We start from the raw sequence: 16,159 nt of genomic DNA on the forward strand, positions 1-16,159 counted from the left end.
TTAAGTTCATCGTCCCTTAGTTTTATTGAGCTATTTTAGAACACTGCGGAATAGGTACTGTCCATCTACATTCAATCATAATATTTTTGGGGTCTGTTTGGAACTTTATAGTTATCATGCCATCTGGCCTAGCTTGTCTAAGCATTGCGAATGAAAGGGTCAAATGTGCTCAAATCTCACCCCTCCTTTCCATGCTCCTGAAACAACGTGTTGACATGACTCCTCGAAAATATATGGTAACGGAAGCAGACCCCAGGCTTCTAATTTGAAACTGTAACACACACCTTGAACAGGCTTCGACACTGTGGCTGTTACACAATGGGAGCAGTCGACAGTTAGTGACACAGTGCAAGGCACAGTGGGTTGAGTAATTAGTCGCTTTTTTAAACATCTAGTGGAACATGACATAGGTTGACCTTAAATAAGGGCTGTTTTTTTTTTGTAGGAGTTCCATGGAAATGGTGTGACTTTTAAGGAATTCACAGAGAATGTACTTCTTTGTGTGTGCACTCGCCTGAGCATTGCACTGAGCCACCCTGTTTGTGTGGAGGATCTTGCGCATGATTTAGCCTGTAATCAAATTGGCTTTAGTGCATCTGTGACAGACTTGGAGCATTGCCTGCTGTGTCATACTAATTCAAGCCTCCTGGATTTTAGGGGCCACCATGCATCTTGCCCTGTCTATGAAATGATAGGTAATTGAAGTATGGGTGGGTGATCGGATAATAAATGGCACAGATGACCAGAAACAAATACGATATTTTTTTTCTTAAGTAGCCTGCATCTCAGAACAGAACAGAACTGGGACACTGATAGCACTACTCACTTAATCTCACGCCAGGATTTCAATATAAGAATAATCTGTGTTTACAGAGAGTTAAATAGTTTTTGAAAATCTAGCCTAGTGGATTCGTATAATAAAATGTCATACTTAAAGGCATAGTACCCCTAACACAAAGTCATATGTGCTCACACTGTTGTGCATAATCAACATTATTGTAATAATATTCTAATATAATAACAGACCCCATTACGGTCATACTACTTCAGTCTTCTCGAGATATGTTTGACATTTAAAATCCACAGTTTCATCAGGTAGATTAGCTTGTTGTGTGTTTAACGACACTTAAATACAGACCATGGCGTTTCAATGCTGTGGCCGCATACTGTGCCTGCTGAGTCATTCATTCAGTTGCACAATATGTTTTGGCATTTATGTCAAGCTTTGTCATCTGGACACTCCAGAGTTTCCACTGTACTGACACTAGCCAGGGACTGCTTTTCCCTAATACAATTAATTGTGGTTTGGCCTTTGAGCTAATTGTCGACTTCTGTTCCCACAGATGCAAAACATCACAGAGACGCTAATGAAGCCACTCGAGAAGTTCCGAAAAGACCATCTTGGTGCAGCAAAGGTGCTTCTCTGCCTCCATTTGAATATACTTGATGGTTTGATGTCCATTAGTCCTGACTGGGATGAAAACATGCTGATGAACTCTAAGTTTGACACACCATAATTATTTAGAAGAAAATATTTCTTGTCTATGAAAAGAAAAGGACCTGAGGACCTACATATTTAGTTCACACGTTTTGCAGCTGTTGTCAAGATATTACTCTTTACAGTTGTTTTCAATATATTTAATTTTACATCACATAAAGGCAACAATATTGCGTTTGTAGTCTGACTTTCCAGTATCTAATCTGATGATTTATTTACAAAATTGCAAAACATTTCATATTAGTCATGCCAGAAAAAAAAGTGTCTCAGCTTAATTTTCCACTTCAGAGTCTTGAGAGGCCTAGAGCCCTTAATGCAGAACATAGTCACGTTTTAATATTTGTTTTCTCTCTCTCTCTCAGGCAGAAAGAAAGAGGTATGAGAAAGAGACCGAAAAGTACTACAGCTCTCTGGAGAAGCTTTTGAACATGTCTGCAAAGAAAAAGGAACCTCATTTACAAGAGGTAGCTCTTCCCCTTGTTTTGTTGCCACACTGGCAGCGACAACCTTTGGTTGTGAACCACAATATGTGTCTGGTCTGATCTATTTTGATTGAAATATCAAATAGAAACACTGACACCTTTAAATCATTCTACAGCTCTCTAATTATCAGGCTTCCTGAAATATTAGCCAGACTTCCTTTTTACCAAGGTCATGCAAGACTGTGTTTTTGGAACACAAGCCGTCCACATATCATACTCTTGTCGCCCAGCAGGGAATGTTGAAACAAAAACGTTCTGATAGTAATGGAAAGGACTTGGCCTGCCTCCAGAGCAATACTGCAGCTAGCCCTAGCAAAAGCCTACTGTAGACCTAACTCAGACATTTGAAGCAGTGTAAACCATCTGCCAGCCCTATTGCAACTGTGCTCCCAGGGCTCCTATAAGTCATCCATGTTCGAACATGACCTTGTAAGGCCAACCCATGTAGTGTATACACAAAGCACAGGAAACCCTTAAAGCTGTTGACATATTTTTACTGCAAAACATAATGACATGTTTTGGGGTGAAGGCTGAGATCTTATCAGGTGGTTTGGTCTTGTTTCAATGTAGTCTTCAGATCACACAGCTAGGAGACTTCAGTTTAGTGTGTCATTATACTCTAGGGTCTTGTTTGGTTGCCCAAATGCTGCCACACCTATGATGCGTCAAGTAGAAAGAGATGTTTTGATATTAAGAAGATAATTTAGAGAGTGACATCATTTCCCTTTTGAGGACATTCTATAAACACGCTTTGAAGTTGTCACCTGTATGCTGAAGGGCCCAGACACCCAATCCATTAGCCAGTTTATTTCCTGTGTTAACATGGCAACACGACAATTCTGTCAGTAGCATTGAGTTTTTGTTCAGGAACTATTCACATATTTCAAGGACAAGCTTTTGAGTAAAGTGGCGGATGAGTGGTATAAACTCATCAGTCATTTGTGTACACTTTGAAAAGCCTCCACCTTCCGAAGTTATGGGAGTGCCAAAGAGTTGTGAGGGTATGACGGCTCCAGTCTGAGAGGACTGTTAGAATAACAATGAAAGGTGCTTCTGGCAGATCAAACTTGAGGGTGTTGTGGAAGATGACCTGTGCTCCCTCTCTTGTCACCTGGCCCTGAGACTGTCTCCTCTCGCCCTTCAGGCTGACGTTCAGGTGGAGACCAACCGGCAGCACTTCCAGGAACTGTCCCTGGAGTACGTGTGCAAGCTGCAGGAGATCCAGGAGCGGAAGAAGTTTGAGTGTGTAGAGCCGGTAAGGTTCACTGTGCCAAATAATCATGTCATGGCCTATTGGCAGCCAGCAGTCTAGGGCAGCTTTCGTGTCCTGAATCAATAACCACTTTGTGTTGCACCGGGCTGCCCTAGTCCACCATCATTGGTTACACAGCCGGAGTTCACAGCTCCACCAGTTGTTCAGTCAATGCAATGAATACAGAGATGAGCAATTCTATTGAAATGCCATTAATTATTTATTTCTTACATCATAGCCAGGGTAGGAATTTCACGGCGGCCACGACGGCCATAGCCGTTGGCCGTGATACACCTTTGAAAATCAGAGGTTTACAGGCCACTGTGGCCTTGGTGCCCTCTTATTTCAATATTCTGGTTTGCGTCCGACTAATAGCGTATTTTATTAGCCTATGGCCTGTCAAAATAATCTTAATAATAATAATAATAATAAGCATTCACAGCGCAAATTAATCTAGTCTTTTACGCAGTGGAGAAAGTGACAGCGCACGGCAAGAAAGAAAGTGCGTCCAAATTCACCCATTCTCAGTTGAACTACTTGCGAAGTAGCCTATTCATTATACAGACATCACAAAGTATCACATCTAGGGATGTAATGATTAGCGGTATAATGATAAACCGTGATAACAATTACTGTTTTCTTTTGAAATATCATAATTATCACGGTTGATTACCACGATGTTGAAACCGTGTGTTTAATCCTTCCCAGCTTCATCTGAGCCTGCTTTTGACATACAGTAGGCCTGGTACAATGAAGCAAAACTGATACCCTACTGATTCTGTTGTCTAATTGATGGTTTTAATTGCGATTTGGATTAGGGTACAGCTGATTTTAAAAGGCGAACATTTTCACGCAAAACGTGCACTGTATCATTTAGCCACTCTGTGTCTTATGTTCGCGTCCACATTAAATCCATTCCACTCACGTTATCAGGAGAACACTTATTTTGGTCTCACCCTCGCGTTGGCCGTGATGTCCCTTCTTTCAAAATCAGAGGTTTACAGGCCACAGTGGCCTTGGTGCCCTTCTTTCAATATTCTGCTTTGCGTCCTAGCCTACTAATAGCGATTTTTATTTAGCCTATGGCCTGTCAAAATAATCTTAGCATTCACAGCACAAATTAATTTAGTCTTTTACGCAGTGGAGAAAGTGACAGCGCAAGAAAGAAAGTGCGTCCAAATTCACCCATTCTTCTCAGTAGAACTACTCACGAAGTAGCCTACTCATCACAGACATCACAAGTAGGCCTATTACATGAAAGAGCTTTTTCTCAGCTTTTAAACGATGTTAGCCGCTAATTGCTGTGGTGAACGGTTTGCGAGAAAAGTAAATAATACAATTTAATTTAATCATAAATTCTACTGAAGGTTTTGCGTCCATCTCCCTACCTATTCCTCTCGGTGCAATACTTCACGAACCCTTCGTTTAGCACATGACAAACCATATATCAGAATAAACAGCAGACCTTACCGAACACAAAGGTGTAAAGCAGTCCCCTGTACAGTTAGCCGTTCCAGAGTAATCCAGTTTTGAATTTGCAGTACATTTCGACATGGATGGATGTCTCCAAATTTGGGCTTTGAGTTTTACAATGTGTTTAAATTGTTCCACATAAATGCTACAAATATCGCCTAGATATCGGTAAATCAGAGGACAGCTGACTAAGAGTTTGTGAAAGTAGCCTTAATGATCACAAAATGCTAAGCATGCATCTAGGCTATTTGAGTTTCTTAAAGTTGAGCTGTGCTTAAATTGTTCAATACATGATTTCATAACAGGCAAAATATAAAATAAATGTTACATATAGCCTAGATATCTGTAAATATTAGATGATCAGATGATTTACAGTATGTTTTATGTTTTTGTAATGTTTCATACAGTGATACAGGTCTTCTGCTGTGAACAGGCTAAATACAACTTTGATCATTTTTGTAGCCTACTACTGTATAGTTAACTTTGGCCTTGGTGCCCTGACATGTGGCCTTTGTGCCCCCCACCAAATATGCCCAACTGAAGGCCAAGTGGCCTTGCCCATAAAATGGTGAAATTCCAAGCCTGATCATAGCCTATGTAGCTTGCTGACCAGGACATGATTTATTTTCTAGTGTACTTAAACTTCTGTGGTTCTCTTGTCCCCTTTGTCTCTCTCTACCCTCCCCTGTCCCCCACACCCCACTTCTCTATTTGTCTCTCTCTCTGTCTAGATGCTGGCTTTTTTTCAGACCGTCTTCACATTCTACCACCAGGGTTATGAGCTGGCCAAGGACTTTGACCATTACAAAAGAGCCCTACAGATCAATATACAGAATGTGAGTCATGTCTTTATGAGGACTGTCTTTAGGTGGGATATCCCACGCACAATGAGAGCGGTTTCTAAAGTGCTCTCCATGCCCCCCCCCCCCCCCCCATGCATTAACTGAAGTGCCGTGCCTGTATGTCTTTGTTTGTAATATTAAATCAGTGATTGGCTTGGTCAGATTGCAGGATTAGGATCCTCCTGTGGCACCAGTAGCTTTGTTTCATGCGTTTCAGACACCCCTGAGTGGCCCTCTGACCCTCCAATAATGAGATGGAAACTTTTCCAAGCGCAAACTCAAGGCTTGGCTTTCCATCTGACCTTCCATTGTGTTCAACCCATGCATTTTGAAGGCCCGGTGGCATCACTTCCTTTCCTGTGTGTGTGTGTGCGCGTTTGTGTGTGTGCGTGTGCATGATTGTGTGTTTATGTGTGTGTGTCTATTTGTGCGGACGTTTGTGTGTGTGTATTTGTGTGCTTGGGCAGACGAGGAGTCGTTTTGAGGCCACACGCTCAGAGGTATATGAGCTGATGAAGAGGACGAAGGAGACTCCTCAGGAGCACAGGCAGACCAGCCCCATCAGCAGTGAGGGCTACCTCTTCGTGCAGGAGAAACGTATGCACAAACACACTATTCACACCATACTCACAGACAAGCAGTCATCATACTGATGCTTTAGACGTCATTAACATTGACATCCGGACTGTAAGTCACACTTTTTTTTTCATAGTTTGGCTGGTCAAGTGCACAAGTACTGCGCAATTCAGTCAGAGATTAGTGCTTGCACTATACCTGAAACATAGGTGCATACCTAAATCCTCAAATTATGGCCGGGATTATAGGGCCTCAGATAATTACAGATAATCTACATTGTTTGAATTTAACTCATAAAAGAGCTCTTCTTAATATTTTACATTGTTGGTTGGTTTAATACTGTTGCCAATGAAAAGTCATTGTCCTACACCATGGGTCTCCAACATGTCGCTCTCAAGTCGCCCCCTTCTGAGCTTGCCAGAGGCTGAAGCATTAGCCTACATTTACACAATTGTTGCTGTGAGGCATTCCAGCCTACGAATTTTATAAAAAAGTAAATCATACATAATTTAAAAAAAATAACTCAATTCAGGCCATCATAGACCTATTTGGCTATGCAATAAGGTTTCCATTATGTTCCATGAATGAATGAAAGCGGATGCCTTGTCTCGCAATAAGCGGGTGGAAATCCCGACCTTCTTTCAATTACTTGAAACTTAACAGTGAACCATCAAATGCCCAGATTGCAGTGGCCATCAGTCCCAACATTTAGCAATATAATTAAACAGTCCAAACGTAAATTAAATTCCAAACCAAACCGAACATCTGCTTTTCATAGCCTGGTATGCATCTCCAAACGAAACGCATGTCTCACAATAAAGCACCACGTAAGAAATAGAAGCCTACTGCAAATACTGTGCTTTGCGCAGTCTAACTAAATAAAAAGAAAACAGCTATAATTTGTGGATTTATGATAGTCTGCCTCCTAAACATTCCTCACCCGTTATCCAGACATGCATGGAAACATTTGAAAACAAAACTCGCAGACATAGGTTATTTTGAGAATGATGATGACTTTATCTTCTGCATTGTCCTAACCGTTAAAATGAGGCATTGCAATTGTTTACAGAGATGCACCTAAAAGGTTGGCTGCAATGATTAATTTGCAGACCGTTACGATTGACTGACACACGCGCGGCGCACACACACATTATCGATATCATACGTCGGACGCTTTAGGCTATAGTCTTTCTACATGGGTTTAGTTAATGATCGGGCTGTAATAAGACCACACTTAAATAGTGATTGGTGTAAATCGGGACATTTTAGCGTTCCGATTCGCTTCAGGACTCGGGACACGCAATTCAAAATCGGGACTGTCCCAGTTAAACCAGGACGTCTAGTCACATTCTGGGTGATTTGAATAACTTGCCTTTTCAGATTAAAAGTCCTTAATAGCCTATAGCGTCATTGAAAGTTTGCGCGTTCTTTTAAAAGTGCATCTTTTTTTCTCTCTTGCTTTCTCTCTTGCTTTCTCTCTTGCGCTCTCGGGGGTAGCCTGCCAAGCATTAGGTCTGCTGCCCGCTTGTGCGTAGACATTGGCCAAAATGCCAATTCTTAGCTACATTTTCATGTACGACATCATCATTTTTGTTCAGTGAATCTTTTGTAAAGTGCTTTACAATTACCGTCGGGCCCTGTTGGCTGCTTGTTATCGCTTTAGCTTGCAGCCGTTCACTCCATGCCTCCACATGCCCAAAATGCTTCATTGCATTGCATTCTCCACATTTCTAGCTACATTTTCATATACCACATCAGCATTTTTGTTCAATGAATTATTTGTAACTTGCTTTATTTAATTGTAAATTGGCCTTTATCTCCCAGCTCACCTCATTTCACTCCTTCATCCATCTTCAACATTCCCGGTAGAATTCTCAGTCTTTTTTTCTTTTATGTGTCCAGATACATAGTCTCTGTCTGTTCTTGGTCTTGGTTTTTGTGAAATAAATTTCTAAATACTTATAGTCCGGTGCGACTTATAGTCCGGAAAATACGGTATTTAGCTCATTCAAGTCAAAACTGTAGTTTGCAGACCAGACCAAGATGACCTTGTCAAATTGACAATTAAGTTTTCACTGTTCAGTCAGACTTTGTCTGTCACAATATGACACTTTTTTAAAGTATATATTTTGGGCTTTTTGCCTTCATTCAGAAAAGATTAGATTACATTATATTAGATTCAACTTTATTGTTTTTGTGCAGACTACAAGTACAAAGCCAACAAAATGCAGTTTGCGTTTAACCAGAAGTGCAAAAAAGCATAAAAGTGCAATATGATATACAAAGTATAGACAGGTGGTGCATAGGCAGGAAAAGAAATATAGTGCAGTGTAGGCACTAGGCAGTAGTATGCAGTTGGTTGACAGAAGGTGGTTTAGAGCAGTGTTTTTCAACCACTGTGCCGGGGCACACTAGTGTGCTGTGAGAGATCATCAGGTGTGCCGCAGAAAATTACCCAAATGTCACTCACTGGTCCAGAAAAGCAACTGTTGCATCAAAGAATTTATAACCACATGCTCTCATTGATTGTATGATTGCACTATTTGTGGTATGCAGGCATTGTACAACGGGGGCCCCATATCCAGTACTCACAGAATCATCACATATCCAGTTCATAACAACAATTAAATTAGATATAGTCACCTACAAATGAAACAGAGGGCGCTTGTTTTATTGAGCAGGTCTTGCATAAGCCATAATAAGGCCATATCTGTGTATTATTTGAAATTTTAGGCTATGGTATGTTTATTTTTTCTTCACACAGGATGTTAGTGTGCCGTGGGACATTTTAAGTATCAAAAGTGTGCCGTGGCACAAAAAAGGTTGAAAAACACTGGTTTAGAGTACTATAAATTAGATATAAATATGTGCAGTGTATTAGTAGTTACTTTATAAGAGCAGAATAAATATGGCTATGTGATATGAACAATGTATGAATGACATGTACAGATAAGTGCAATGTAGTAGCAGTAACAATATAATAGTAGTAAGAATATATATAGATATATGAAGTGTATTAACATAATATATTATGACAAAAACAGAATAAATATGGATATTCAGTATGTACAGCTATGTGCAGTGTGGGAACAGTACCATTGTAGTGCAGATACCGTAACATTGTTAGTGAAGAAACTGACATGAAGCAAATGGGTTGAGTTTTGGAAATGACCCAGGGTGGACTCGAACCCGGGCCCCGTGGGCACTTGCACCTGATTGTGGTTTGGGCACTGTCCCCCCCAGACAATGTGCCACTTTTTTGCAATATACACTTTGAATGTGTTAAAGTGACACTTCTCTGAACCAGGTCCTCCACCATTTGGCTCCAGCTGGGTGAAGCGCTATTGCACGTTTATCAAAGAGCAGAAGATTCTACACATGGTCACCTTTGACCACAAGTCAGGAGGCAAGACGGTGAGAAGACTATATACCCTTTCAACAATAAAAACAAAAACAATGCTTGAACGTTCTATTTGGTTCCCAATCTACTTCCTCTGCATTAAGATAACATATGGAATGTTAAAACGGAAGCCTTGTGGGGCCAACTTTGAAAGGGTCTATATTTGAGCATGTTTTTTTGCATGTTTATGTTTTATAGATATTTTTTGTTTTGTTTTTAAAATTTAGTTTTTTTTTATCAGCATTGTGGTAGTTGGTCTTGTTTGCCATGTTTACCCATGGATCTCTCCATAGGGTGAAACGGAATCAGTGATGCTCAAATCCTGCCTTCGCAAAACGACAGATACAGTGGACCGCCGCTTCTGCTTAGATCTAGAAGTTACAGACCGGTACGTGATGGGGTCCCTTATCCATATGGGTGTTAAATCATGTACAAGTGTTCATCCTCATCAGTACTGAAATTCTCTAACAGAGATATTTAAACAATACCTGGATACGGTGTATCCTGACTTGCATCTGTAATAGGGAGTTGTAAGTGAAAATGATAGTCTGACATAGTAAACCATCATTACCTCAGCCATGATCATTGTGCTTGTGTCATTTCTTATAGATCAACACTGTAGGGTGTGGTGTCTGTGCAGTGTCTTCCAGTACAGCCTGAAAGTGTGTTGCATGAGGCTTTGTGAAAATATAGATTTATTGTAATCCATTGTAATATTGTAATTTGTTTTGTAAGTCCCTTTGGACCAAAGCATCTGCTAAATGCTTAAACTATACCTACTGTATAAATACAACTCTAATATATTGTGATATTGAAGACACTGAAGATTTGACTTCAGATTAGCGTTGCTGTTTTAAGCTCTGAGTCCACATGCTGTATAGCGGCAGCGCTGTCTGTGTGTTGTGGTGTTTAGTGTCAGCTCACCCTTGTTCACATTGCTGAGGGCCCTTTGCCATGCATGACTGGGCAGCAGCGTAATAGATCCGTGTGCGCGTCACGTCACGTCGCACGTCTGGCCCTCGGTGCTGTCAGGCATGCTGGGGAACCAGCAGCAGCAGAGCGGCTTCAGGCTGCCTTTTAAAAATAGAGACGCGTGGCCTTCTATACTCTTCTGAACACAGCCAGTTGCACATAGTGACCTTACTGTTAATGCCATGGATTTGTCTTTTGTCTTACCGTCTTTTGGCTTCCATTATATAATTTTTTTGACTGTCTTTTTGTGTTTTTATGTATTCTCAGGCCTGGGATAGTGGTCACAGTCCAGGCCCTCTCAGAAGATGACCATAAGTTCTGGATGCATGCTATGGGAGGAAAAGAGCCTGTGAGTCTGTCAGCCAATCAGAGGCTTCCTACACAGTGACACTCATCCTCAGGTTTCAAATGTACTTTCACTTACAACACATAAAGCCACAGATGATGGGAAGAGTGCATGAGGTTTTTTTCCATCACAGTGTTTACACACAGTTAATAATTTTCTGCTCTATTAATGTGTGAGAAATGTTAATGTGGTTGAAGTAACTATGTTGAGTTGCATCTTCTCAAATTGGGTAAACACAGAAAGTAGGAGATCATGAGTTTTCTGTTCAGAAAAGGCTAAATATATAGTCTTTGTTTTTCCTTTTTAGTTTCATTATTTGGGCAGAACATACTCCAAAGAAAGAGGAAGTAAGTATAAAATGTTTGATCACATCTCACATTTGACCATGATACTGCAGAACTCCACAGCTATGAGGTCAGGGCAGCCTAGTCCTCAAGCTGTGTCTAGTCAGAGTCTGTGTGAAGTGTTGTAGTAGCGCCCCCTGGAGGACACCAGGCTGAAAGACCCAGATGAGTTCATGTAGATGCTCCCAAAGCTGAAGTTATTTATGTCTTTTAAAGGTGCAGTCAGGGATTGTGCAGAAAGTTGCATTTGTTTGTGTTTATGTTTATATTTACATTTATTAGTAGATGTTTTTTTGTTCAAAAAAACATACATTGTATTTTAGCCAAGGACCAGACGAAACACACCAGAGAGGTAGCTCACCCCTACCTTCAGTATTCCAAGAGAAATTCCACCCAGGGTTTCGTTTTTGTTTGGGGAGCAGGCTCCCCGCAATTTGTTTGTTTCCAGTTTTTTTTAGCCTGGGCTGCCTACAGAGACCGGGTTTTTTACAATGTACTCACAGAATGGGCAGCTAGCGGTCGTGAGGAGATGATTGCTGAATGTGACAAAAAATGTTATGGGCTTGAAATTGCGTATCACTGTGTGATTCAGGCTAAAAGTCTAATTGTAATTCAACCGCTCCCTTCCGGAGCAACGTGTTGAATGGCTGTAATGATGGCTTGGTCCAAGCCAATTGGTTTGATTCACATTTCCAGACAGCTTGAGCACACTGAGACAAGCAAGCTGAACAAGAAGTGTAGTAGAAGCACAGCCGGCATAATTAAAAAGAGGCATCACTTCTAAACTGTAGATATTAACATTGGTGGGTGTGACTGTTCTTGATGTTGATCATATTTTTTGTAATCACACATTATGGAAAAAGCAGTCACTAATTTGCATTTTCAAGTCCAGCACAGTCCTGAAACAGAATAAATATGTGCTTATGAATTTGCTCTGTAATTATGGGAATGGAATATTTACTTGAAATTTCTCACTGTTGACGTGTCTTGGACACCTGTCTTTCTTAGTTATACTGGTCTGTTATCTATAGTCTTTGATCATATCGTTTATGTTTCTTGGTATGGCAAGATGAAAACAAATGTGTGTCTGTCCTCACAGTTGATGCCCAGCTTGATGACATTGGTGTGTCCTTTCTAAAGAACTCCATTAACGCCATTGAGAAAAGAGGTGAGGCCTCTGTTTGTACACACACACACGCCACACATGACCTTCCTCTCACTCAGCTGAACGGTCTGCACTGCGTGTCTGGACACTGGCCTTCTCAATAACCCTGTGATAAATGAGTCTCTGATATTTTGCATTGGTATTCCAGCTGAACAGGGCATCATCTGATGTGGGATCTGCTACACTGTTTAGTAACACAGGGGGGCAGAGTTGATCTGCCATGACATTTCCCTTCCATCACTTGCAGTACATTAATCCAAAAAGATATCTGACTGGCTTTACCTTGTATTTCATTTTTTTGTGTTATTTCTGAAGCTCTGACATGAGAACGACATAACGCTGTCATAAACATGTTATGGCAATAAGTCGGAAGCTTCTCACAACGGACACTTGACTGGCTGTTATGTTATCTGAACTTCAGAGAGCCATAATAACCTCTCTGTCATAACCAACCTAACATTTTCAAGTGAATGGCAATTACTGAAATTGTTGGCATCACACACTATGCACACATGAAAAGGTTATTAGGCTTATATTAGAGGGTTCAAGTAAAGTGTTTAATATACTTTTTGTTAATTGGATATTAAATATTTTTAGTTTGATCTTTTAAAACTACTTTATGTGTTTTGTTGTTTCTTTCCAGAGCAGTATGTGTTTGTCTCTATTCTCAGGTATCAATGACCAGGGCCTGTATAGAGTGGTGGGTGTGAGTTCTAAAGTCCAGAAGCTGCTCAGCCTGATGATTGGTAAGGGCTCTGTACGTGCCTACTAGTGAAAACATACTCAGGCTCTTTGACAGAGTTATGGGAGATGGTGAATATTAGATTAGATTAGATTAGATTAGATTTTTATTTACATTTTATTGTCTTTGTGCAGAGTATAAGTAAGTTAAAAAAAACAGAAAAGTGCAATGTGATATACAAAGTGTAGACAGGACAGAATATATAGTGCAGTGTATACACTAGTATACAGTTGGTCTACAGAAGGTGTTTTACAGTAATATAAATAAAATTATGTGAAGTGTATTAGCAGTAACCGTATAAGAGCAGACTATAAATATGGCTATGTAGTATGAACAACATGTGCAGATATGATGATTTTTCGTCCGCACACATTCAGAACTATGGGAGACTATGAACTTCCCACGGTCAATGGATGTTACATCTCGGCCTCTTTGCGCAAAGAAAAAGTGTATCCAAATATTTGTTAGTATTTATTTGTTAGTAAGTATTTCACCTCAAAGTAGAGAGAGGTTCCTTAGAAGTTCTGTGTAGACTAGAGTACCTTGGAAGTCGGTATTCTATACCAGTGTGCCCACTGCAGTCATTGGCATTCAGACAGGCATCTGTGCTCAGTAGGTGAGAGTGGCACTAGCTCTCCTGTCCCGTCCTTGAGGGGAAACTTGGCTCTGTCACCAGGGGGCCGGAAATCCGATTGCCATCCTGCCTGACTGTCCAGGCCTGTCCGTTTCCCCTCTCCCTCCTACCCTGCGCCATTTCACTGAAGCTCTCGCTGCCCTGTGTTCTTCATCCGTCTTCATCTTTATAGTTACTCTCTATTTAGTCCCTGAATTGACCTACCCCCCTTGGTTCTTCCTTACGTCTAATGCCTTGATCAAGTCAAGTTAAGTCAACTTTATTTATATAGCGCATTTCAAACACGGAGGTCATTCAATGTGTTTTACATAAACACAAGCAAACAGGAATAGCTAATAAAAGCATAGAAGGGCAATAATCAAAGAAAAGTTTATAAAAAAATATAAAAAAAATACATAAAAATAAAACATTCAACACACAAGGTAATAGTACATAAAATCATACAATGGCAATACTTTAAAAGTGTTTAAAAAGTAACAATTAAAACACAGTGGAGTGTTAACACTCAAATAGTTAACACTCTTGAACTATAGTTAACACTCTGAAACTTGGTAGAGCTGTAACTCTCAAGCCGTAAACAACAAACTTTTACAGTCTGACTATTCCCGATCTGTCTATTCTGTTAACAGGGCAACTACTTCAGAGTCCCCCTTTGCCCAACTAAGGACAGCAATAGTACTACAAGAAACAATAGTACTCACCCGATAATCATTAGGTGATAGAGCTAAGTAAAGTTGGCTGTCATCGGCATAGCTATGATAGGAAATCAAATTGTTTTTGGTCACCTTCTCTTCTCTCTCTTTCTTTCTTTTCTCTAGGTCTTTGTCTGTATGACAATGACCTTGTGTTTGTAGAATTTCCCTATTTGATTGATTGTCAGGGTGGTTAGAACGTGATACTAATGGCCAGATAGCAGTGCAGTTACAGTAGTGTTTACTTATTCTGTCTATAGTTTGGTCAGTTCTGCATTTTAGCTGGTCTTGAGCTGGTGGTGTTTGGAAAATGTAATGATGAGGACCCTTTTCCCTCTGTACACTTATCCACCTTACACATTACAATGGGTATATCTCTCGTCCACCTTACACATCTTACACAACAAATTAAAAATTAGAATGTGTACAACTCTCGTTCACCTTACATATTAGTGTGTGTATGACACTGTGATGTGACACAGTGAAGTTACGAGTGCCTCCGTATCATCAGATCAATGAGGTTCATGCTGAGAGAAGTTGTGGAAGCAAAACACCAACTTAGTTGTTGTGAAGTTTGGATTTTATGTACACAAATACTCAAATTATTAATAGAGATTACCATTACTTTGGATATATGTTTTGTAGGTGTTTTAGGCCCCTGTTGCCATTTCATTGAATTGATAAGATTTGATCATGGCTTTTTGTGTTGGTAGTTTGACCGGTTTGGTGTTATTCCATGTGTCCCATTGCCCTAGATGAGAAGAGTAATGAATTGGACCTCTCGGTATGCGAAGACTGGGATGTGAAGACGATCACTAGTGCTCTAAAACTCTACCTCAGGTAAGTCATCACAGCCGTGGTCCAGATACAGTATACTGTACACTCACTGACCGACCAGCATCGTGTGTGTGTGTGTGTGTGTGTGTGTGTGTGTGTGTGTGTGTGTGTGTGTGTGTGTGTGTGTGTGTGTGTGTGTGTGTGTGTGTGTGTGTGTGTGTGTGTGTGTGTGTGTGTGTGTGTGTGTGTGTGTGTGTGTGTGTGTGTGTGTGTGTGTGTGTGTGTGTGTGTGTGTGTGTGTGTGTGTGACCATGTCTATTTGTTTCAGGGACCATGTTTGTGCGAAAGACAGTGTGGTGACTCTGCTGTGTGTGCTATGGGAGACATGGGTGGGGGTTCTAGGCTGCCTGAGACTTGGAGCAAAATCACTCAGCTGGTTCTGGGATGGAGAGCGGTCACTGAGGGCAGCGCCACATGTGTTGTGCTTGGCCACTTTACTGCATGACCTCTGCAGGAAGCTCTTTCATCTTGATGACCAAGAGGTCATGGGATTGAATATTTGTTCCCTTTTCCCCTTTACCCAAGGGAGACCATAAGTCCTTAAAGTAATGGCTGTATATACTGTGATGGCCTACTTACAACAGGAGTTCTCATGCAACCACATTCTCCTCTGTCAGAATCTTGACACAAAGGAATAGAAAAAGGCTGGCAAATATATACAAATTGCTGTATGTCATGGCAGGTGTGGAGAGAAATCACAAAAGTTCCTTTTCAGTCTTCCAAAATGTTGATATTTGAGATCAACAGCCAATCAAATTACACCTCTCCCTTCCACACTCCTGAAACACTTTGTGGATTGGCTGGGATGATTAATGGTTTGCTCCGAGCCCCTATGCTTTTTACCCCTTGTACACAGCCACAACTGTGCAAAAAAGTCCAGTGTTTGTGTAGAAATACCGGAAGA

At 40.7% G+C, this 16,159-nt stretch overlaps 1 protein-coding gene across 2 annotated transcripts in view; it reads left to right on the top strand.

Annotated features, from left to right (window-relative positions):
* Positions 1-16,159, top strand: part of LOC143134185 (rho GTPase-activating protein 10-like) — a 72,972-nt gene that overhangs the window by 17,393 nt on the left and 39,420 nt on the right. For both annotated transcript variants that reach the window (XM_076294358.1, XM_076294359.1), the window contains 12 exons: positions 1,344-1,415; positions 1,861-1,962; positions 3,125-3,235; positions 5,437-5,541; positions 6,015-6,144; positions 9,431-9,537; positions 9,817-9,911; positions 10,763-10,844; positions 11,149-11,188; positions 12,285-12,353; positions 13,022-13,096; positions 15,174-15,258. In XM_076294358.1, the coding sequence (XP_076150473.1) occupies positions 1,344-1,415; positions 1,861-1,962; positions 3,125-3,235; positions 5,437-5,541; positions 6,015-6,144; positions 9,431-9,537; positions 9,817-9,911; positions 10,763-10,844; positions 11,149-11,188; positions 12,285-12,353; positions 13,022-13,096; positions 15,174-15,258 (1,073 nt within the window). The remainder of the gene's footprint in view (positions 1-1,343; positions 1,416-1,860; positions 1,963-3,124; positions 3,236-5,436; positions 5,542-6,014; positions 6,145-9,430; positions 9,538-9,816; positions 9,912-10,762; positions 10,845-11,148; positions 11,189-12,284; positions 12,354-13,021; positions 13,097-15,173; positions 15,259-16,159) is intronic.

The sequence above is a fragment of the Alosa pseudoharengus genome, unplaced genomic scaffold (genome assembly GCF_046254945.1).
Source record: "Alosa pseudoharengus isolate Yale_2024_CS ecotype anadromous, Long Island Sound unplaced genomic scaffold, YU_APseudo_1.1 YU_APseudo_1.1_scf_2, whole genome shotgun sequence".
NCBI classification, from domain to species: Eukaryota; Metazoa; Chordata; class Actinopteri; order Clupeiformes; family Clupeidae; genus Alosa; species Alosa pseudoharengus.